Source organism: Pelobates fuscus, chromosome 3 (genome assembly GCF_036172605.1).
Source record: "Pelobates fuscus isolate aPelFus1 chromosome 3, aPelFus1.pri, whole genome shotgun sequence".
NCBI lineage: Eukaryota > Metazoa > Chordata > Amphibia > Anura > Pelobatidae > Pelobates > Pelobates fuscus.
In genome coordinates, this window is record NC_086319.1 from 39,065,637 (window position 1) to 39,089,622 (window position 23,986).

Below are 23,986 nucleotides of genomic sequence, written 5' to 3' on the forward strand. Positions count from 1 at the left end.
AAACTCATTCAATAGCCTTATCCAGCACATACAGCAATTTTCCAAATATTTTTGGTACATTTATAAATTTCTGTTTATATAACTTCAAGTGAAAAAAAAAAAAAAACACACAAGAAAAAAAAAATTATAAATAAAACTTAGAATGGAAAAAATAGTAAGTTAAACTGGATATATTAGTAAAATATAAATATTAGTTAAGAGAATTATGCGGTATGTCCATTTATTGTGAAAAAAAGAAGAATTATTAACAGAAAAATGTAACTCACATGTTTCTGAGTGATAAGGCCTTGATTTAATAAGCTTTCTAAATTATTTACCTACAAAAATGTCCATGGACTTTAACGGTAACTTCTATAGATAAATCATTTGTAAGGTTTTGAATCATGTGGAAAGCTTATTAAATTGAAACCTTAGTTTTCTAAATAGATTGCGTACAGCGGTGCAGTCTCTACTTAAGACTATATGATAAAGGGACCAGATGTAGTGTTTTCTTACAAACACCATTTCTATGGGTATAAAAATAATAAAAGTATCAGTGGCGGGGGGCAAAATGTTCCAGGATTTATGGACCTGTATAGCCTGCCACTCATGTGCTACTTTCTCGCCTGTTCGAAACCAGCAACAAATACCGAGCACAGGTACTGTGGCTTTGCCTCAGCCCAACCCACCGCAACGCAGAGCTAAGCCAAGACCAGCTGAGTGAGACCCTGACACAGTGCTGATAGTGGGGAACCGGAAGCAGGTACCTTGAACACAGCATTGATCCAGTCAGCATGACCCAGCTGTAAAGAGCTTCCTTCCTGGGCCACGGATCAATTTTTTTTTTTTTTTTATTTAAAGTGCAGTCTCTCTTGACATTGCCTGTATTATCTATGCGTCTCACGTAACTGTTCATATGCTTATAATATGTCAATCTGAATTCCTGTATTTTTCACTGCATGACAAAAATAAAGAGTGACAAAAAAACACATAAAAGTATAAAACCATGTACGACATTGTAACTAGTAAACCACAGAACATTGTTTACTCATTGTCGAGCTCATTTATGCTCCTGTACTAAACCTGGGAGGTACAATCACCACAAATTAATTTATTCTAATATACCATCCAGCATGCAGGAAATTATGGTATATAAAATCAAAACAGAATGCAACTACTGAAATATCGATTCAATATGATAATGGAGATCTCAGTAATACATTATATCTGACTTGGAAAATAAATATTGATCAAAGACAATGAAAGTGTTTTTTTTTTTAACAGAAAAATTATATTACAAAAAATGTTAGGAGTCTAAAAATAAATATAATAAGCACACGTTTATTTATAGTACTAGGAAGTTACTTTTGCAATTATGACCATTTGACAGCAAATTTGTTTAATTAGCAATTTTGTGTAATAATTTTCCAGTTGAAATAGCTTAATTATTAACTTGCAAGCTTCGATTATGTTCTCCATTACCCTCTTCTGGTCATGTCACCGGAAGAAAAATTATCAACCGAATGCAGAAAAATTCACACTTTAATTATTTCACTTCAAGTTGAAAGTATAGAGCGAGCTACTAGATTGAAAATAAATAATGTGTGTGTGTAAAAAGGCTGTATGGAGTATTACATGTATGGGAATTCTGCTTGTGGTTATTATTTTATTATTTATATAGCGCCAACAAATTCCGTAGTGCTGATGTGTGTGTGTGTAGGGAGAGTGCATGTTGTATTTCATGTGTGAGGATGCGGCCTGTGAAATTGTGTGTATACGTGCTTCTTGTGTGTGTAAATGGTGCTTGGTGCTGAAGGGCCCTTGAAAAAGGCTTTTTAGATGAAACATTGGGTGTTTAGCTCTGTCCACTTGTCAGGTAATATTGTACAGCAATTACATTCCTTTCATTACCTAATTTTTCGGTAAATTAGTCAATGATTGATCTTTTTGTTAGTGTCTAACAGGGCCGGTCTGGGAAAAAAACTTGGCCCGGGCATTTTTCAATCACAGCGGCCCCCTGAGAAGGGGCGGGGCCAGATAGGGTGTGTTTTGTCATCACTAATGACAAGCACGCCCCCTCTCAAGTGCACCCCTCACATTTTTGTACATATTTTATTATATATTTTCATGTGACAACACTGAAGAAATTACACTCTGCTACAATGTAAAGTAGTAAGTGTACAGCCTGTATAACAGTGTAAATTTGCTGTCCCCTCAAAATAGCTCAACACACAGCCATTAATGTTTAAACCGTTGGCAACAAAAGTGAGTACACCCCTAAGTGGAAATGTCCAAATTGGGCCCAAAGTGTCAATATTTTGTGTGGCCACCATTATTTTCCAGCACAGCCTTAACCCTCATGGGCATGGAGTTCACTAGAGCTTCACATGTTCCAACTGGATTCGTCTTCCACTCCTCCATGACGACATCACAGAGCTGGTTGATGTTAGAGACCTTGCGCTCCCCCACCTTTTGTTTGAGGATGCTCCACAGATGCTCAATAGGGTTTAGGTCTGGGTACATGCTTGGCCAGTCCATCACCTTTACCTTTAGCAAGGCAGTGGTCGTCTTGGAGGTATGTTTGGAGTCATTTTCATGTTGGAATACAGCCCTGTGGCACAGTCTCCAAAGGAAGGGGATCATGCTCTGCTTCAGTATGTCACAGTACATGTTGGCATTCATGGTTCCCTCAATGAACTGTAGCTCACCAGTGCCGGCAGCACTTGTGCAGGCCCAGACCATAACACTCCCTCCACCCTGCTTGACTGTAGGCAAGACACACTTGTCTTTGTACTCCTCACTTGGTTGCCGCCACACACGCTGGACATCATCTGAACCAAATACGTTTATCTTGGCCTCATCGGACCATAGGACATGGTTCCAGTAATCCATGTCCTTAGTCTGCTTGTCTTCAGCAAACTGTTTGCTGGCATTTTTGTGCATCATCTTTAGAAGAGGCTTCCTTCTGGGACGACAGCCATGCAGACCAATTTGATGCAGTGTGCGGCGTATGGTCTGAGCACTGACAGGCTGACCCCACCCCTTTTAACCTCTGCAGCAATGTTGGCAGCACTCATACATCTATTTCCCAAAGACAACCTCTGGATAGAACGCTGAGCACGTGCACTCAACTTTTTTGGTCGACCATGGCGAGGCCTGTTTTTAGTGGAACCTGTCCTGTAAATCCACTGTATGTTCTTGCCCACCGTGCTTCAGCTCAGTTTCAGGGTCTTGGCAATCTTCATATAGCCTAGGCCATCTTTATGTAGAGCAACAATTCTTTTTTTCAGATCATCAGAGAGTTCTTTGCCAAGAGGTGCCATGTTGAACTTCCAGTGACCAGTACGAGAGCGTGTGAGAGCGATAACACCAAATTTAACACACCTGCTCTCCATTCACACCAGAGACCTTGTAACACTAGCGAGTCACATGACACCGGGGAGTGAAAATGGCTAATTGGGCCCAATTTGGACATTTCCACTTAGGGGTGTACTCCCTTTTGTTGGCAACGGTTTAGAATTTACACTGTTATACAGGCTGTACACTTACTACTTTACATTTTAGCAGAGTGTCATTTCTTCAGTGTTGTCACATCAAAAGATATGATAAAATATTTACAAAAATGTGAGTGGTGTACTCACTTTTGTGAGATACTGTATGTATAGATGAATTTGCATTTATTCTTTATTACGTATTAAAATAAAATTTGATTTGATAAAATGTGATTGTATTAAATCTATTTTGGTTATGCAGGTATCCCTTTAATTATTTGATTGTTTTTGTACCACTAGAAGGGGTGGTGTCCTATACCCTTTGCACCCTATGCTTTGATTGCATGCTGTACATGTATTGGTTACATCTGTAATGGATTGGAATTCTGCCTTTCTAGTTGAAAGATCTCTGATCTTCCCATGCTGCCAGAGCATGTTGGGGTTGGGGGACCCAAGTTCATGGCTGATGTGCCCGATTGATCAGTCCACCCCTGGGGGTAACTGTACTTTTTGAAACACAATAAGCTGTAAAATAAATGGAATTCCAAAAGGGAAATAAGTATGTTTCTAAATATTTTTTTTTCTTCTGTAAATGGGTTTTAGAAAGTAAAAAGAACATGAGAAAACCTCAGGAGGTTGAAAACCCCATTAACCGAGTATTTTATTAGGTGTCATTTTTGAATGACAAGTTCACCTTCATATATTTATAAATATGTATATCATGCTGGTAAAATCCATCACGATGAACATGTAGTTTAAAAGAGCATGTATCCGAAAGCCATTTTTTCATCTTCAAATTGGTATCAAGAAAGGTGCAGAAAAATAAATAATTAACCATATCATAGATATCACTTCACTCTGTCTAAATTTGGATCCATGAAAAGGTTTTGGTAGTGTGAGGGTCTGTCTGTCTGACTGACTATACTATTATTGATTCCCTCTGTGTCCAATATAAACAAGCTGAATTCAAAAGTTCATCTTGAGGTTGTGCATTATGAATAACTAGATGGTCAGTCATAGCTTGGTATGTGCGTGATATGAATTGGGAAGAAACATCTCACAAGTCCCTTGATACTAGTTTGATCTCATAATGCATTCTATTAATAGTGATGAATGACAGGGTTTTTCCCTCTGTCACTCATGTGTACTGTCAATCAGACTTGCATTGTAAAGTCTCCATAAATCAGCTGGATTTAAGACTTTAGAACGTGGTCTTACATATTTATGTAACAATCGTAAAAAGGTTCCCAGTATACGAGAGGTCACTGATTCAAGGATGTCCATAAAAACCCACAAATTTAAGCAGACTCTATACACCTATGGCACTATGGCATTTGACATGTAAATATTATTACATTGATTGGGGTATATTATACTTGTTTAAAAAATGGCAATGCAAATAAATGTATGTCTGCGTGTATATTTAGAGCTCAGATTTCCAATCATCCATTAGCCATTGGCAACTGAAAATTCAACTCTGTTGAAAGTCCCATGGATCGCCCATTGATCAAACACTGTGCAAGGACTAGCTTAAAAACTGCACTGTATGGTCTGAACATTTCAAATAAGCTGCCAGAATTAGAGAGAGGAGAGATCATGAGTATCCTCTCTCATCCTCCTCTTTAAGTATATGCTCAATTAATATCTGTTTGGGTCCCTAACTTTACCATTACATTATTAATACAATTGTATCTATACATTGACCAAAAACGTGGATAGTGAGACAAAACTGATTATCAATTTAGTGCAGGCAAGCCACTATAAATAGGGAAGCACTCCCTGTATCCCTTATCCAAAAGTGCAAGAAAAGAACTGTATACAATACAGAAAATAGGGCGCCACTTATCACCATATATGAAAAAAACTGGATATAATTACCCTCCAGCGAATGGGTAGGAATATTCATGTGGAGAATGTACACATGGAAAATATAAAAGAGAACATCATAGTGCAAACTATTTAATATGTAAGTAATAAAAAACACATAAATTAAAACACTCACAAACGATGTGGCACAATTGAAACAATCAATATGTGCAAAGAAGCTGTTGCCTTAACCCCTTAAGGACACATGACGTGTGTGACACGTCATGATTCCCTTTTATTCCAGAAGTTTGGTCCTTAAGGGGTTAAATAGGCTAAAATTCCCGGTCTGGCAGTCTGTGGAGGTCTGTGCAAAACTCTGCAACCGATATCGACCAGTTGATTCACCATCTGCTGCTTCAGATCTTCAGATCTATGTGTTTTTTATTACTTACATATTAAATAGTTTGCACTATGATGTTCTCTTTTATATTTTCCATGTGTACATTCTCCACATGAATATTCCTACCCATTCGCTGGAGGGTAATTATATCCAGTTTTTTTCATATATGGTGATAAGTGGCGCCCTATTTTCTGTATTGTATACAGTTCTTTTCTTGTATCTATACATTGTGCTGCCAAATTCCTGCAAATGCATATATGATAAATTTCTGATTTCCTTAACCTTTGCTGTTACATACTTGCGTATCAGCAAAATATAAATACAGTGTTCACAGACAGCTGTACAATGTATCCTGTGTCCAATCCACATGCAAGGAATGCAAGGATTTTAAAATGTGAAAGGACCCTGATTAACCATGATGGTATTTAAATTAGAGAGAAATGCAGGGCCGGATTAACATAGGGGCTGATGGGGCTCCAGCTCCAGGCCCATGCCCATGGAATAGGCAATAGGCCCATGGATAAAAAAAAAAAAAAAAAATTATTATTTTTTTTAACACACTGCTCTTCACATAATCTTGCTTAAGTATGGAAACTTAAGAGGGATGTGGGGAACAAAACTTGTGTGGACTGGCCGACAATGAAATTAGTTAAGGTATTGCTGACATAGGTCTCTCTAACACTTTTGCATGTCCCCTTACTTCTACACTCACTACATACACATTTTCTCTGTCCCAGACTATATACCAGCATATATATGCTAGCAAGAAGGTAAGGAGACAGGTGGACATGTGAGTGATTGGGGACAGTCCTTAGAAAGCATGGAGTAAGCACATCATTAGACAGATTTATGCCACGCTCAGGGTGCTGTCTGCATGGAAGGACCTTTGTTGGCCAGCATGCATGATTGAATGGTAACCTGTCATGCATTCACACCAGGCTGGCCTTCCAATTCTTTGGACAGACATGCCCCCTTTTTTGGCGTGTTTGCCCTTTTGCGGTTCTGGTTAAGTGATTCGCGTCAGTGGCCCACCCTTTTACCCCACCCATTGACTTACTGCTTTACTGGATACTGCTGTTAGGGGGTATGGATTAACTTTAAAGAAGAAAGCATCAATTAGAAATAGATTAGCATAGGGTATGATGTGTTTTCTTATAGCTGCATCCTATGAGTTTCTCTCCAGCACCATCTCCATCAGATACATGACGCTTGGGAGGTATGACTGTTTTAGTTTGTTTGGTCGGTAAGATTCTATAATTATCCCCAATATAATTGTCAGCACCAGGCCCACTGGCTCTTAATCTGGCCTTGGAGATATTATGTACTCGTCATTCTCTTTGGATATGTTCTTTAATAAAAAAAATGTCATGCAACATAATTGCTGCACAATAGAATACTGCCGTTTAATGTCATTTGTGTAGTGCATATATGAATTGGCCACTTGGTTGTAAGGGCAGATGACAGAAGGGATAATATAAATTGCTTAGGGATGTGAAATGGAGCAGAGGGATTACTATATGCATTGATCCTTTGATTAATCAAAGGCTCTGCAAGGTGCGAGAAGTCACACATAAGTGGCCTGGAAGTCTGTCTTAAATGTAAATTAGCTGGCTTCAGCCATATGGCCTGTACCTCCTAATTGATATGTTAATGATCATTAGCTTTCAAGAAAAAAAAAAGACAAACAAGACTTGTGTTCCAGTATCCTATCCAAAAAAAACCCCATTAACACTTACTCACGGAATAATAATTGAGCCTAATTTTTGTTATATTTGGAATGGGACGAGCACAATCTTCTAATCAAGGCCAAACATGATTTGTGTAACTTTACCATAGTTGAAGGGATTGTGATGTCTGCTATATTGGGTCACAAGTAAGGAGTGTGATATATCTATACATTGGAATAAGGGTTACAAAATTATAGATGTAATTATTATTTCTGTGGCAAGTACATAAGAGAAGATAGAACCAAATGTTTCCATTTGGATTGATGTTGGCCTGGAACACAAGTGGGTGGTCACTTATAGTTGCTGTAGGTATGCCGTATCTCTACCTCTGGGCGAGGCTTGGTATTCCACATGGTATATATCCAATGATACTGAGATGTGTATTTGGACTTGCTTGGAGGCCAGAATCTAATTCTAACTGTCATCACCTTTCTTACCAAGCAGAAGTTTTAGTTTGAAAACCTGAGTAAGTGATTAGGACTTCTGTTATTTTATCCCTTTTATTTTTTATCTGTTGTTGGTGCAACTAATTTGATTATCATCTATATATTTGTATGCACTGTGACTATTTTTTGCTCATCATAAAATATTCCTTTATTAAGTTCTGCCTTTGTCTGGTAAAGAATCACGTTACCTAAAGAGACTAAATTAGCTTTTTGCAATTGCTTAAATATTGTGCTAAGTTATTTTTGGTGGTTTTTTTGTTATTACGTTACCTGGGGGACCCCATTTATAAATTATCTAAGTGGTGGCAGCGTTAAGATAGTAATATTTATATTATTATGGTTAGGTATGGGTGGTGTTACATGGGAATTTATCATTATTTCCGGTCTAGTGCAGACAAATAGTGAACTTTAACTAACCCTTTCACCACCACAACTACGTCACGCACACTCTTGAAGTTCGTTGTGCGTTCGTGACAAAGAACATTTTCTTTCACAAACTGACTGTAACAGTTTGATAGAAAATAATCTTTCCTGGTTCTCATATGACCTGGAACTCTTTCAAAATTAACTTTTTTGGAACTGTCTTCCGTACCTGTTTCTGGTGGTGTACCTCAGAGTCCAGCTCTGGATTCCTTTCTGGTTTCTCTTGATACTGCCTCCCTTGGCAACATTTCCTTTGGATTCACGCACTGGCTATACGTTGATGACACACAGCTATACATTTCTATCCCTGTCACTAAATGCTTTCTTATCTTTCTAACTGGATGTCGGCTCACCTAGTTTTATTAGGGCTTCAGCCATTGGAACACGAACGTCCTGCTTGGAGTAGACGTAGGAGGAGATGACTCAAAGGTTAAGGCTCTTTTAAAAAAGAAATGTAAAAAAAATTAAAAGGTAAATATATTTTTGCCTATTTTGAATGAGTCATGCAATGCGTTTTCACCTTTCAAGCAACCCCAGAATTGTAATACTTATTAACTAGCAAAATTAATAATGTTTTATTCTATATATAACATATTTTCTTAATCCTTGCATGTATTTTACATTTCATGCTGACTTTTTAATTTCTATCTAGCCTTTTACCTGCTCACTCTACCTGCTACAAGCTAAAAAAAAAATGTATAATGCATTGTGATCAAAAAAATATTGTTTTTTATGTCAAAGCAACCACTCCTGTAATTGAACATGGCTAGTTTTATTCCATTTCTTATATTATGTTAGTAAACAAAATGTGTACAAAAAAAGACCAACTGCAGTATTATATAGTGCTTTACTATAATGGATCATGCAGCATTTCAAATCAGCTTTGCTTTTTAATTAATTGATTGTCCTTCTACCATTACCTGAAGGACGAGAGGAAAAGCACTCAGAAAGCTTTAATGAAGAGCTTGCATTGCATCATTTTTTTGTGGGTTGAGAAGACAAGGGGAGGTTATTGGTTCCAGAGCCAAAACTGACTGGCATAGATTGACTCAGCTGTTACACTTACAAAATTAAAATTATTCCAAAAAGCCATTCCATTAAAAGATCGTACTAAAAACACTTATAAAATGTGTTTGTTTTTTTATTTTATTTTTTATTTTTTGGGATAAGTGAGCAGTACAGTGGCATGGAAAAAGAAAAACAATCTCACTCTGTCAAATATATCTTGTCATCTTAATCTCTGTTTTACCAGTTGATATTGGAAGGTTTAACTTTAAAGTCTATCCCTTAAAAAGCCCCAGGAAATTTGATTTCTTTGTGAATTTATAGCAAATCTCACCATGCTAAGAGAAGAATTTTAATCAGCAACAAATATCTTCTCCGGAGTTGTATTGTACATAGTCTACCTGGTTTGTTTTTGCATAGTTACATAAGAATAAAGCCTGGAAAAAAATGGCTCAAGTCTATCAATTTCAACCTTTCATGTGTCTGCATTACTTCTTTGAATGAGAAACCTCCAATTTGAAGCAATTTCCAATATTACCATGAGATGGGGAAAAATATTGTGACAGTGAGATTTTTCCTTAGATTACAAGCTGATGCCCCACATATAGCCTATTATTATGCTTGAATATTCAGTTTTTCCAAAATAAAGCATCCAGGAGTTTAGACATTTAGAAATCTGTAGATAAACTGATTAAACAACCTCTTTAGGTAGATATTTCCATGTCTGTAGTGTTCTTACTTGAAAGAATGCTTTCCTCTTCTGTAGGTAAAATCTCCTTTCTTTAAATCAAAACAGGTGACCTCTTGTCATTTATACAGCCGTACAGTGCTATTAATGAACAGAATTATGATTATATATACACTGAACAAAATTAAAAACGCAACACTTTTGTTTTTGAGCCTATTTTTTGAGCTGAACTCAAAGATCTAAGACTTTTTCTATGTACACAAAAGACCAATTTTTCACAAATATTGTCCACAAATCTCTCTAAATATGTGTTAGTGAGCACTTCTCTTTTGCCGAGATAATCCATCCACCTCACAGGTGTGGCAAATCAAGATGCTGATTAGACAGCATGATTATTGCACAGGTGTGCCTTAGGATGGCCACAGTAAAAGGCCACTCTGAAATGTGAAGTTTTATCACACAGCACAATGCCACAGGTGTCGCTAGTTTTGAGGGAGTGTGCAATTATCATGCTGACTGCAGGAATGTCCACCAGACCTGTTACCCATGAATTGAATGTTCATTTCTCTACCATAAGCCATCTCCAAAGGTGTTTTTCAGAGAATTTGGCAGTACTTTCAACCGGCCTCACAACTGCAGACCACATGTAACCACACCAGCCCAGGACCTCCGAATCCAGCATCTTCACCTCCAAGATCATCTGAGACCAGCCACATGGACAGCTGCTGCAACAATCGGTTTGCATAACCAAAGAATTTGTGCACAAACTGTCAGAAACCGTCTCAGAGAAGCTCATCTGCATGCTCGTCATGCTCATCGGGATCTCGACCAGACTGCAGTTCGCCGTAACCAACTTGAGTGGGCAAATGCTCACATTCGATGGTATCTGGCACTTTGGAGAGGTGTTCTCTTCACGGATGAATCTCGGTTTTCACTGTACAGGGCAGATGGCAGATAGCGTGCATGGTGTTGTGTGGGTGTGCAGTTTGCTGATGTCAACGTTGTGGATCGAGTGGCCCATGGTGGCGGTGGGGTTATGGTATGGGCAGGCATTTGTTATGGACAATGAACATAGGTGCATTTTATTGATGGCATTTTGAATGCAAAGATATGCCGTGACGAGATCCCGAGGCCCATTGTTGTGCCAATTATCCACGACCATCACCTCATGTTGCAGCATGATAATGCACGGCCCCATGTTACAAGGATCTATACACAATTCCTGGAAGCTAGAAGCATCCCAGTTCTTGCATGACCAGCATACTCACTGGACATGTCACTCATTAAGCATGTTTGGGATGCTCTGGATCCGCGTATACAACAGCGTGTTCCAGGTCCTGCCAATGTCCAGCACAGCCATTGAAGAGAAGTGGACCAACATTCCACAGGCCACAATCAACAACCTGATCAACTCTATGTGAAGGAGATGTGTTGCACTGCATGAGGGAAATGGTGGTCACACCAGATACTGACTGGTTTTCGGACCCTCCTGGATGCCCCCAATACAGTAAACCTGCGCATTGTAGAGTGGCCTTTTATTGTGGCCAGTCTAACTGCCACACTGATATTAAAAGGGCCACTGTATATATACACATACAGTATCCCTTTAAATATCAGTGTGGCAGTCTGAAAGAATAGTGGAGGGCAGATAAAATAATTCGTCTTCTTTACTGTTAATGTGAATGATGACAGTGAACTTGATTCAAGACCAGAACAAAGAAAGTAGATTCTAAAGCAGTACTGAAAGATTTAAAATACCGAGCTGATATTTAAATGTATGAAATGTAACTGCCACTTTGTGTTGAATTTCAATCATTCAACGGTTTTCCTACTTTTGGGTCTTAATAAAAATAATAATAAAAAAAACAACTTTTTTATTATTTGTTTCATATATTCAGATCATTATTTTTTAATTATTTGCAGGTTTATGTTTTAAAATAGTTTAATTGATGTATATTCATGAATGACCTACTTAGATCATATGAATGAAATATATAATTAATTCAAGTTGGCTGATTTTGTAGATAACATGAGTACAGAGGTGGTGATAGTATTTGCAGCAAACAAGGTAAATTCAAAGGTGTGTATCTATTATTTAATTATTTTAATTGATTGCATGTTTTAATGTTTTTTTTTCTTCCCAATAATGCATTAAGACGAAGTGAGATTGTGTGTTTGTTCCAATCTGAAATGTCACTTTCCGTTTAACTGTGTCAATCTACGAGTACAACTTCCTTTTATATTAATGTAACATCTCTCCCCCAACACTTCTTGAGGAATTAATTTAACTTGATTTATATGCTGATTAACTGCATAACATATCTTTTTGTGATGCATTTTCTGTGCGCTCCCCACCAATCCGCTGAAGTGCGCTCAATAAACCTACCATTCAACGCAGCTGTTAAAACATTTGAAAGCACGACATTCATTTGCAGAGCTGGCTTAACTTAAGGTTTCATTCCGTATCTTCCAAGTCATAAAGCAATGAAGAAAAGAACGTTTTGATTTGCTGCAAAGAATAAGATCCAGGCGTACTGACATTCGCTATTTCGTCAGGATGGTACTTTATGGTCTTTCAGCAGACCTGTATAACAAAGCATAAAAAAAAATGGTAATAATTTGATTGAATCAGCTTGTTCATGTTCTTGTCAGCTCTGCATATTTCCTATACTTTGCTGCAACCAAAGTCAAGGACACGGGAAACTTACTCAGTCAGCAGTGATAGTGTGGGCTTTTTTGAATATTTCTTCCTAGAAATTGCTTGGATCAAATGTATCTCATCATGTCTGTCAAGGTCCTAATTAAAACATGTTTTTGCCAACTGGACTGTGATTCAGACAGAGAAATGGGAATGTTATTTAAGGGATTATTCCAATTTACTTTGGCCAGAAAATGTGGAAATATGTGACAAAACAATTTTTCAACGTTTAAAAAACAAACAAAAAAAATAATAATCATTTTTATGCACAATTAAAAACCACAATGCAACTTAGCTAAAAGGCAATTAAGACATGCCCACATGTTACCTGTTATAATCTGGAGAATACTATAACTATCCTGTTATAACAGGATTATGACATACTGTGGTGCAACCATGGTTAGGGGATCTTGACTCTGAAACTGGGATAAGAGTAGAATACTTTATCATATTAAATGTTTAGGTGGGAGGAGGGCTTTAAAGGTTTAGTTACTAAATAAGGCTTTTCGACAACTCTTGTTATCTTCTTCTTGATGTGAGCATTAAATACTGGCTGCCATTTATTTGAACATTGACATTCTGGTTAACCATCAGTTTTACATTCCCAAAGGCATATATTTCTAAAAAGAAGACCAACCCCTTGTATTCAAAGCTGCCTTGCAAAACAAAGTGTGCTTATTAAAATACTAACATATTTCTGTGAAACAGAACTTGGATTTTATGTACGTATCCTACAAATGATATTAAATTAATTTGAATGATCTCTCTGAACCATATATTAGGAATTACAAAAGTGATAAAATAATGTTATGTTACATGATGGCTAAGTATGCTGGAATTTAGATATGTTTGCTATGACACAAGCTTTTTGTGGCAATTTTTGATTTGTCCAACACATCTGCCCTCTTAAAAAAAAAAACAACAAAAAAAAACATAAAAGCATACTTATCCAAAATGAGAACCCTCTTATATTTTTGAAATTTACTCTCAAGTTAAGCTACACATTACATTGTTACCCAAGCTACCTGCTTTGAGAAATAAAATTGCTGTAACTTTTGTAACTCGTAAGCGGACTCAGAAATGTTGATGGTAAATATATAATTTTAAAAGAACACCGTAACCACTATAGCAAGCTCTAGAGTGACATGAGAGCCCTGGTGTCCTCCCTTGTAAGGAGTCAATTAAAAAAAAAAATGTGAACAGTTTTACTTCTAACTTGAGAATTCCACTCCATGCTTCCACTCTAATTCCTGGAGAAATGGATGTTCTTCAGATGTTCCTCTACTGAGCAAGTCCCTGCAATGCAAGACTTGGAGTGTCAACTGAGCTAAGCCATGCATTGCATTGCTAATAAGAATGATAATAAACAAGTCTGCATTTTAACTGGTAAAATATATTTGGGTAATACATTTATTTATAGTAAGTTATTTCTTCCATCTTCCATTAAGTATCTGATCTCCAGAATCTGCAGATTAAGATACTTAAGTTCCCCGTGTTCTCTTCATCCTTAAAAAGGTCTTTTCAGATATCTATGGCTATAAAAGTCTCTGTGTATGCAAATGTAAGCAGTATTATTGCTTCAGCCATTTGCCCATGGGGCAGAGCATGTTAGGCTCGATACTCTCACCGCACAGTTTGGTTTTTTAATGCCATCTGGTTATTCAGTTCATCACAGGAGCCGGATATTAAATGTGCAGCTGCTTTAAATGTTTTAGTCATAATAGCAGAACCGTGACAAACGAGATACGCAGCAGCTCGAAAGTAAATGCTGGAAATGAGCAAATATAAATATTTCAACAAATGAAGCCACTTTTTTTTTATTTGTTAATGAGTCTTTGAGAAGCCTGTGTGAGCAACTTATTTAGCCTCCGTGAATGGGTCAGACTGTAGAGAACAAACTATTTTAGAATAGCACAAATATTTATTGAGAAACAAATAAGGAGGTCAGTGCAGAGACAGAAAGAAAAGTAGGTACAGAAATTGGCATAGAGATTGTTTTTAACAGTACTAACGGTATAACAGTATAGACTATAGTTGATAAATCTAGAGGCAGCAATATAACATCTATGGCTTCTGGACCATATGAGCTGGCTATAGTAAGATATTAAGGATTCACAAACCTTAGTAGTTAAAGGGACACTCAAGCACCAACATCACTTGATTTTAAGTGATTTTGGTGCATAAATCATACTCCTGCTACCATGCATATGAAAACAGTGCTGTTGATAAGAAACAGCACTGTTTATATTTTGCAATGTCCATGCCCATAAGGCATGGAAATTGTAATGGGTGTTAGACTGACAGCCGCTAGGGGTTTCCAACTGAATCTATTTGATGTTCGGTGGTGATACAAACCAGACACTGGCAATGCATCCAATCCTTTCCTATTAGAAGCATTGGATTTAATTATTCTTATAAAAAATCGTTAGGTTGACGGACTTTGCCAAGCTTCTATTCTAGACAGAATATGACTGGACAGAAATAATGAGAATTGGTGGCTTTATAGCAGAAGTGTCAAGCTACAGTAAGGAACACACACACACACACACACACACACATTCCTTAATAATGCTATGAATGGGTCAGGTTAAAGCCATCCCAACACTTAAAGAGATAATATAGACATCAAGCATTAGTTTAATGAAGCTGTTTGTGTGTATATATCATGCCTCTGCAGTCTCGCCTGCTTAGTTCTCTGACGTTTAGGAGTTAAATCCCCTTTGTTTCTGTTTATGAAGCTCTAGCCACACAGCCTGCATGAAAAGGGTTTAATTTTCAGATCTTAACTTGCTTTAGAAGTTTTTATCATCCCAGATAATGCTGATAAAGAAAAGATAAATTGGATTCTGAAATGATTATCCTGTAACTAATATTCCAGCATCACAGATTTTGAAGCAACTACCATTTGTTTGACATCTTATTTAGGGCTGTGTATGTTTATTTAGTTTACTTTCTGTAGTTTCATATACATTTGTCATTAATTTGGGATTTGCATCATATCCATGTCTAAAAGTCACTTGCATATGTTTAAAGATATTGCCCAGTTGTGCTTCAATTAGTTGACTTTGCAACATTAATATTTGATTCTACTTTGCTTGTTTGGTAAATCGTTCGACAATGTTCTTTGTCTTGCATAGGACAGTTTTGTTCGCCTTGACCTCGGTAGTTGTTCTCATCATTACTACTGACTGGATAAGCTGGGACAAGTTGAATCGTGGATTCCTGCCTAGTGATGAGGTCTCCAGAGCTTTCTTGGCTTCGTTTATCTTGGTATTTGACCTTCTTATTGTTATGCAGGTATGTTGCTTGCTCTAGCCTATATTTTGTAACTACTATTCACTTGTCAAAAAAATATTTCAAGATTATGGAAGGATAAATGATTATAAAATGACTTGCATTTGGGTAAACCAACATTTTAGGTGAATTTATGTTTCTTAAGAAGAATTCTGAATATGTTGATCTACAGTTGAATTTTACTGAATGTGATGCATGTGTACAATATTTTGTGATATTTAATGTGCTGAAATAAAGGCAGTGTAGACTTTTACCTGGAAAAAAAATGGGATCCACCATATGCCTCAATAACTTAGGAAGGCAAATCAAGTCACCCTCCCTCATCTGGGGGCTACATATTAAAAGCACTCTCTAAGCACCAAAGTATGTTCAAGGGAAACTAGATTGTAAGTTCGAGCGCTCGGAAAAGCAATCAGACACACACGGTTGTTTTTTTATTCTTTATTGTTCTTGTGCATAGAATAACAGATAAGCTTGTAACGCCACGAGAGCGCTAACAAGCAGTTCAACAGCAAACAATGTCATGGCAGATAAAACAGCACATTTTATATTTAGGCTAGGGATACATGAGTAAACTAATAGTAGTGTTGCCAGCCTACGTATGCATGCTTAAGTAGTAGTTGTGTGATCATAGAGTATATATACTAAGCTGACTAACTAACATCAGAGTAGATGCTTCTGCTTTTTATTGGGAGAGTGTGGCAAATTCAGCCACTCAGAGACTGTAAATTGTAATTTAAACTGACTGATGTAATGTTCTTGCTATGCTTTGTATTTTACAATGTATGCGTCATTTGTTTTTTTTAAACACACGAATACTGCTAATGTTAAACCTACATCTACACGAACAGTGAATTCCCGCACTGTTCGTGAGTTAAGCAAAGTACCGAATGGGATACCACCCAGAGACGGTCGTATGTCTCCGATTAGGTACTTTGCAACATTGTATCTAAGTTAATTGCGGTTTGTTGCGGGTGGCCACCATTCGTGTACCGACCACGAGGCGGCGGCCATCTTTGTTCGCGGAAAGCCAGCGGGGTTTTGTCGTCGAGTGCCTGGAACTAAAATCGGCTACTCTGCAACACAAGCCCCGCTGGACTTCCAGGCCGTTCGGGAGTTTACAGTTTTCGGTATTTTCATTGCCTCAGTTCAGGCAATCGTTTAAACGAATTGAGCCTGATAAGGAAAACTGAACGGTGTTCGGTTAATTGTGCTGGGATCTGGGTGCAAGTTCACTTAACTGTGCGTCCAGGTCCCAGCTATGTAATAAATGGTTATAAAGCTGTATGACATAAAAATTGTGTGAGTTATGGATTTTAATACAAAAACTGTATTAATCTGTACCAGGGGATACTCCCATTAGCAATGCATTCTGGGATAAGTATCTCCTTGGTACAGCAATGTATGATGGGTAAAATATGTGCAAAACCCAGTCCCCCATGTAGTCCCCTACTGGACAAACCCTGCATTGGGACTTGGGAAACCTTGTACATATGTAATCACATAAATACTGTGCCTGTAAATAAAAACCTCAGTTGACCTCCAAGCTATGTGTCGTCTAGTTCTTCGGAGGAAGGGATTGTTACTACACTACCTGCATTTTGTCTGTTTTGGGATCTGTTTATCCTGTCTACCAGCGGAGATACCGTGGATAATACTACTACTCCGCTACAGAGAGCATACAAGATTATATAGTAAATAGCTTTGTGACTTGCGCGACAAACACAGGATGCTGTTACGACCAGATACGACCAACATGAGGTTTTGATTTACACAAGGATGATAGAAGACAGGAGAAGAACTTGAAAGGGAAGAAAAATCAACATAATAACAAATACAGCAAGGAGTAAAAAATACAATATTTTCTTGATAAGCAGGCTTAGCCAGGTACCTAGTCCAATACCTAGACCAATCCCAAGCTACAAAGAACCCAGTATCTTGTTTGATATCACTGACTAGGCCATGCAAGTTTTGTATATGCTCATGGATCATGGTCCTATGATCCAAAAGATTAAAACAACGCATGCCCTTTTACAGTCGCACATCCTAAATCATCTCTATTGCTGCTCTATTTTCGAGGATAGCTTTTTTTTTATTGGTCTGTGTATCCATTAAGAGTCCTTCCAATGCCTGGGAGGTTGCATTCAGGTATTTTGCAAGGGAGCAAGCAAGGGCATTTATAACTCTAATGTTGTACACTGCTAGTCCGGGGACCCCTACCAGGAAGACTGCCATAGCTGTATACTCTGCCTTAGATAAGAAAGTAATTTCTGAGTCACAATCTGGGGTAAGGGTATATTTTATGTCTCTTCTACCTCGATTGGGTCTGGACAACTGTGAGGGTTCAGAGGCTACGTCGGATTTTGAGAATACAGTCATGGTCAGTTGTGTGATTGTGCAGAGACCTCCTACCATTGGCGGAATGGAAGCATATGTCAGAGTCCCACAGGAGAAGGTCCATCCCATGGGCAACTGGACAAGATGGTCGTAGCTCATTACAGTTCTGGTCTTATTACATTTTATGGTGGTGTTATGGACTCTGCAATTTGTTGTATTTCTCCACCATGTGGGAATGGTTTGGAAAGGGGGTTTTGGTTGCGGGGTCTCCTGTACAGTTACACGAAAAGATCCAGCATACATCAGCATCGAGCCCATGACTGTCTTTAAGGCCAGTGGGGATTTACCACTCAGGGGATTAAAGGCATAGCTGTAGAAGTTCATGGACTTATTGTACAATGTAGTAATTACGTTATTATTTGAGTGTACGTCATGTTTTGAACAAGTGTTTATTAAGTACTGGAATGGGGGTAGGTACAGCTATGAGACAGGATTCTATGGCATTCTTGGTACTGTGTAGAGGGTTGAGGCAAAAAGAGGGTAGGTTAAAAGCTTCTGCTATCTGCATCCATATGTTACTTCTATACTTCATTTTCCTTCACTATTAGATCTGGGCAGCACAGGCTAATACAACGCACAGTAGTAAAGGATATGAACGCTTTCATGTTTGAGGATCAGTTGGTACGAATAATTGACAGTGGCTGGCGTGTATCCAAGTTGGTTTTCCTTCAAGTTTAACTGAAGTGGCAGTGGTTAACAGTACTTGGAAGGGACCATCAAATCTTAGTTCGAGTCCTTTCCTCACGTGCCTCCAGGCTGTAGTTTGTGGGTTGCAGAATCAGAGTCTGGATCTGGAATAACATCAAACACTTTATGCACCTGCCCTTACTTCTTATGGATGACCTGGACATAGGAGGTCATGCTACTATGTTGTAATTGGAGTGTCTGGGGGAAATAAAGTCCTATCTTTGGGGTACCACCAAACAGAATTTCAAAGGGAGACAAACAACTTCTAGGATGAGGGGTGAAGAGAAGAGTGCTAGTGGAAGATATTCAGTCCAGGGTTTTACTGTCTCTTGCATGGCTTTGGCAATTTTATTTTTCAAGGTGTCATTTGCTCTTTCTACTTTCCCACTACTCTGGGGGTGGTAGGGAGTGTGGAAAGTCTGGCTAATCCCTAGTGCTTTCATCATTTATTGTAATATCTCTCGTGAAATAGCTACCTGTGTCACTTTCAATCACTTCATGTACCCTGTATCTACATACCAGTTCCTTCAGAAGCTTACCTTCATTGTGGCTTTCAACACTGGGATGGCCTCAGGCTAACCTGAAAAGAGATCAATGCACACCAACACATATTCGTACATTCCTACCTTAGGCAGTTTAATATAGTCGAACTGCAGTCTCTGAAACGGGTAAAGTGGCCTTGGTATATGTTTACCTGGTGTTTTGACAGCCTGTCCGGGGTTATTTCTAGCACAAATCATGCAAGCCTGAGAGTGCTTAGCTGCTACAATGGTAAACCCAGGCACCACCCAGTGGGTGTTTACTATACAGTTCATGTTCATTTTGGACAAATGGGTTGGTCCATGGGCCATCTGGGCCATCATAGGGTACAGAACTCATGGTAAACATAGTCTTTTACCTTTTCTCCACATCTTGTCATCATCAGGTTCTGCATCTTGTTTCCTCCAGAGATCTTTTTCTTCTTTGCTTGCTTGCTTTTGCAGGCTCAACAATATATTGTAGTCAACAGTCTTATCTGGAAGGACAACCTGTAGGAAGGTATTACCTGAGAGTGTGGAAGGATGAAGTTGGATTGCTGCTTGCTTGGCAGCTTCGTCTGCTTTGTGGTTTCCTCTTGTGAGAAAATCATGAGCCCCCCATATAGGCCCAAAATCATGGGCTATACCGAAGGCATAGCGAGAGTCTGTGTAAATACTAGCTGTCTTACCAGAGGCCAGTTTGCACTCTTCAGTGAGTGCCTTCAGCTCAGCCTCCTGTGCAGAGCAGTGAGGGGCGAGTGATTCAGCTTCTATTACCTCGTGTGCAGAGACTACAGTATATCCTTCTCATCAGCATATCTGGAGCCATCTACAAAAAAATTCAAAGTCTGGATCAGACAATGGAGACTCAATTATATGTGAAAAACCTGCTGTCTCTTTTGCCATTAATGCTGCGCTAACTCATCTGGTAACAGGGAATTTACAAAAAGGTCAGAACTACAATCACCACCATGTTTTAAATCCAGGGGAAGCAATGTAGATGGGCTTAACACCATACACCTTTTCAAAGTTACGTTAGGAGGCATGAGTAGAGCACACTGCATCCTGAGATGCCTTGCAGTATGTATGTGTTTTGACTGAACTTGTGACAGAATGCTGTTAATGTCATGCGGGGTGTAAATGGTGACAGGATTGTTTAAGACCATGTCGGTGGCTTTGTCCAGTAGGGCAGTAACAGCAGCTACTGCTCTGACACAGGAAGGGGCACCTCTGGCAACAGGGTCCAACCTTGTAGAGTAGTATGCAACAGGCCTTTGTTTCCCACCATGGTCCTGTGTAAGGACAGCTGTTGCATAACCAGCCTGCTCGGTGCAAAATAGTGTGAAGGGTTTTCTGTAATCTGGGAGACCCAGTGCTGGAGTTGAGGTGACACGCAACTTAAGAGTGTAAAAGGCTTCCTCTGCTTCAGGAGTTAAATGAAAGGGTTCACGGGTGAGGCAATCATGCAAGGGCTGCATGTAGGGCGACAATGCAGACAATAGGAGACTAGGCCCAGGGATGTACTTAGTTGGGCTAGGCTGCGTGGAGGGTTAATCTTTTGAGCTAAAGGTTTCCTGTCTTCTGTAAAATGTTTTGTACCATGGGAAATACAATGTCCTAAAAAGATAACAGTGGGAACACATGCCTGCAGTTGAGGGGAGACAGTAGCGCTCCCTTTTGTCAATTAAGGGCCCCTTTTATTTAGTGGCCCCACACTCGCAGTGCATGAGTGGGGGCTCGAGGGACACACTATGTCCCCCCTGTTAATTATTTTTATAGGTGACCCATCTTTATTAGAGTCATGGGGGTCTTTTTTTTTTTTTTACAACAGTGAGCAGCCACAGACTGCTCACTGTTTAGTACACATGCACCTACTCGTGATTTTAATCTCCCTTATGCTAACATGGGGGTCGTATTGACCCCCATAGAGTAAGGGGAGCATGGGGGATGTTAGGAAGTGGCGGAGAGCACGTCCCCGCCCCTTCTATTTTTACATACTACAAGTAAGGAGCTGCTAGCTGGTAGGTTCCTCATGTAATAAACTAAACAAATGGTCTTTGCTTGATCGACGACCTACGTTCTTTGTAGTTTCTATCCGTCCATTCGTCTTTGACGAATGAACAAATAGCCGAAATTCCCATCCGAATTTCGAATAATAATTAATGCCCAAGTTAAACTAGGCATGCACGGGAATTTCACTATGCTCTCTAGTGTGGGCAGATGACATGACCCATGAGGCCAAGGTCCAGGCATGAAATTTAAAGGTAAACAGAGGGCCTAGGGAAATTTGGAGGTGACTAGGTGGACAATTAGATGTAGTGGAGTCGGGGGGGGGGGGAGGAGGTTAAAAAATAAATAAATAAAAAGAAAGCAGCCATGACAATGCCACTTTAAAAAGTTGTCATTTTGTTTATACAGACATAGCTACACCTCCCCTGACTGAGACTCAAACAGTTTCCACCAATAAAAATGTTTTTACAGTACAGTGTGTTTACTTTAAACGTTTGTATCTCTTGCTCTGTGAATTGAACTTTAATCACACACAGGAGGCTGTCGTAGGCTATAAAAGTAAATTAACAGAGAAGCTAAATCGAAATGAAAAAATGTGAGCTTTTTTTTTTATTTATAATTGTGTAGGGAGGCAAACTTTGCAAAAAAAACATTCACGTCATAACAGAAATCTGATTATTTTTGCAGCTTAAATGCTTCGATTATGGTTCCATAAATACATCATGAGTCATTCTGACTGGAGTAATGTCTTGAAACAGAGATTTTGCTATATTCTTCCAAGAGATTAGATCAGCACAATCTAAAAAAATAAAAAAATTACATGTAATTAGACATTATTTAAAAAATAGGTAGTAAACAAATTAGTGGCGAGCACTCACATACACCCCCAGAAGGCTGCTAATAGACTGATTTCGAATTTCAAGACATTGAGTTAATGATAAATGGTCCATCACACCTTCATTAATAACAAAAAATAATGCAGCCAATTAGTAAAACTAATTAACACATCTAATCATTGGAAATGTTAAATGACCAATGATGTTAAACTTTTACAGACCTTTCATTATAGTTATATCAATAAGTATTTAATGGTATTTTGAAAAATGGTTGCAAATCCTATTGGCTGCTCACTTTATACATTAGACACATTTAATTAAGAGAACTTCTGGTGATCTCACTGTTAATTAGGGCCAGTTGCTTTTGCATAGTTAATCATTTTGATCATCACTAATCTCCGGAACGTTGAGTTCTTTCAAATGATATTTCACATTCTATAGATTCAATGTTTTTTTACACTCTTATAAGTTGTTCTCCACCATTTGCTTTATAAAAAAAATAAAAATAATTATGTGTTATTTACAAAACAGTGCTTGCAGATGCACTCACACTCACACTAGATACACAACTACACACATACTCGTAGAATACACATGACTGCATATACGTGCCTTCACCCAGTACACACATTCAAATGCATACAGTAGGGCAAAATAGCTCAAATGGAAAAAATCTTCTTCGCATCCACTTTTCCATTTGAGCTATTTTGTCTTAAAACTAGGAATTGACCCCCTTGAGGACCAAGGGCAAGGTGGGAGGTAATTACAGTGAACAATGGGAGGGATCCATATAGGGGAGAAAAGTAATCTGATGTTTCGGTCCTAATTCCAATATGAGGCCTTTTCCCTATATCTACTTTAAATAGTTATCTCTATATCGAGAAGCACACAATGTTTCCCTTTAGTTGATAAATGGGGTGATTTTTTTTTAAGGTTTTTTTTTTTCTTTTCTTTTTTCTTATCCCAAATTAGACTCTAAACATCTAAAGCAGGGGTTCTCAACCCAGTCCTCAGGACCCCCTACCAGTCCAGAATTTGGGGATTACCTGGGTGTGTCTAAGGTGTTTAGAAAAAGGGAATAAAAAAACACCTTAGATTCTAAGGTGTTTTTTTTTTCTAAACACTTTAGACACACCCAGGTAATCCCTAAACCCTGGACTGGTAGGGGGTCCTTGAGGACAAGGTTGAGAACCCCTGAAAGGGACATATGTCTCTGTTGTACTTGAATGCAGACTTTGCGCTTTTGTTTTGCTATAATTTCATCTGCTGCACCCAAAATGTATCATCTATGTAACCTTTATGTTCATTGAAACCACATGAAAATAAAGATTGTAAAATTGACTTGCTGTTTTCCACAATTTCAGACTTATTGAATTATTGCCGTTAGTCTTCTCTGCCAACTGCAGAACCTTGTCAAACCTTAGGGACATAAGTTCCATTCCTGGTTGTGTCAACTCTCCATTTAATCCCCTGGAGGTAGGATAATGGTTCACATTTGATAATGATAAAAGGCAACTGTCTCCTCAAAATTATTTTTATATTATAATTCACTGAGTACTGTAAGGAAATATATATATATTT

At 38.4% G+C, this 23,986-nt stretch overlaps 1 protein-coding gene across 3 annotated transcripts in view; it reads left to right on the forward strand.

Annotated features, from left to right (window-relative positions):
• The window catches only part of TMEM117 (transmembrane protein 117), a 231,348-nt gene that overhangs the window by 178,333 nt on the left and 29,029 nt on the right, over positions 1-23,986 (forward strand). For all 3 annotated transcript variants that reach the window (XM_063446943.1, XM_063446944.1, XM_063446942.1), the window contains exon 6: positions 15,801-15,960. In XM_063446943.1, the coding sequence (XP_063303013.1) occupies positions 15,801-15,960 (160 nt within the window). The remainder of the gene's footprint in view (positions 1-15,800; positions 15,961-23,986) is intronic.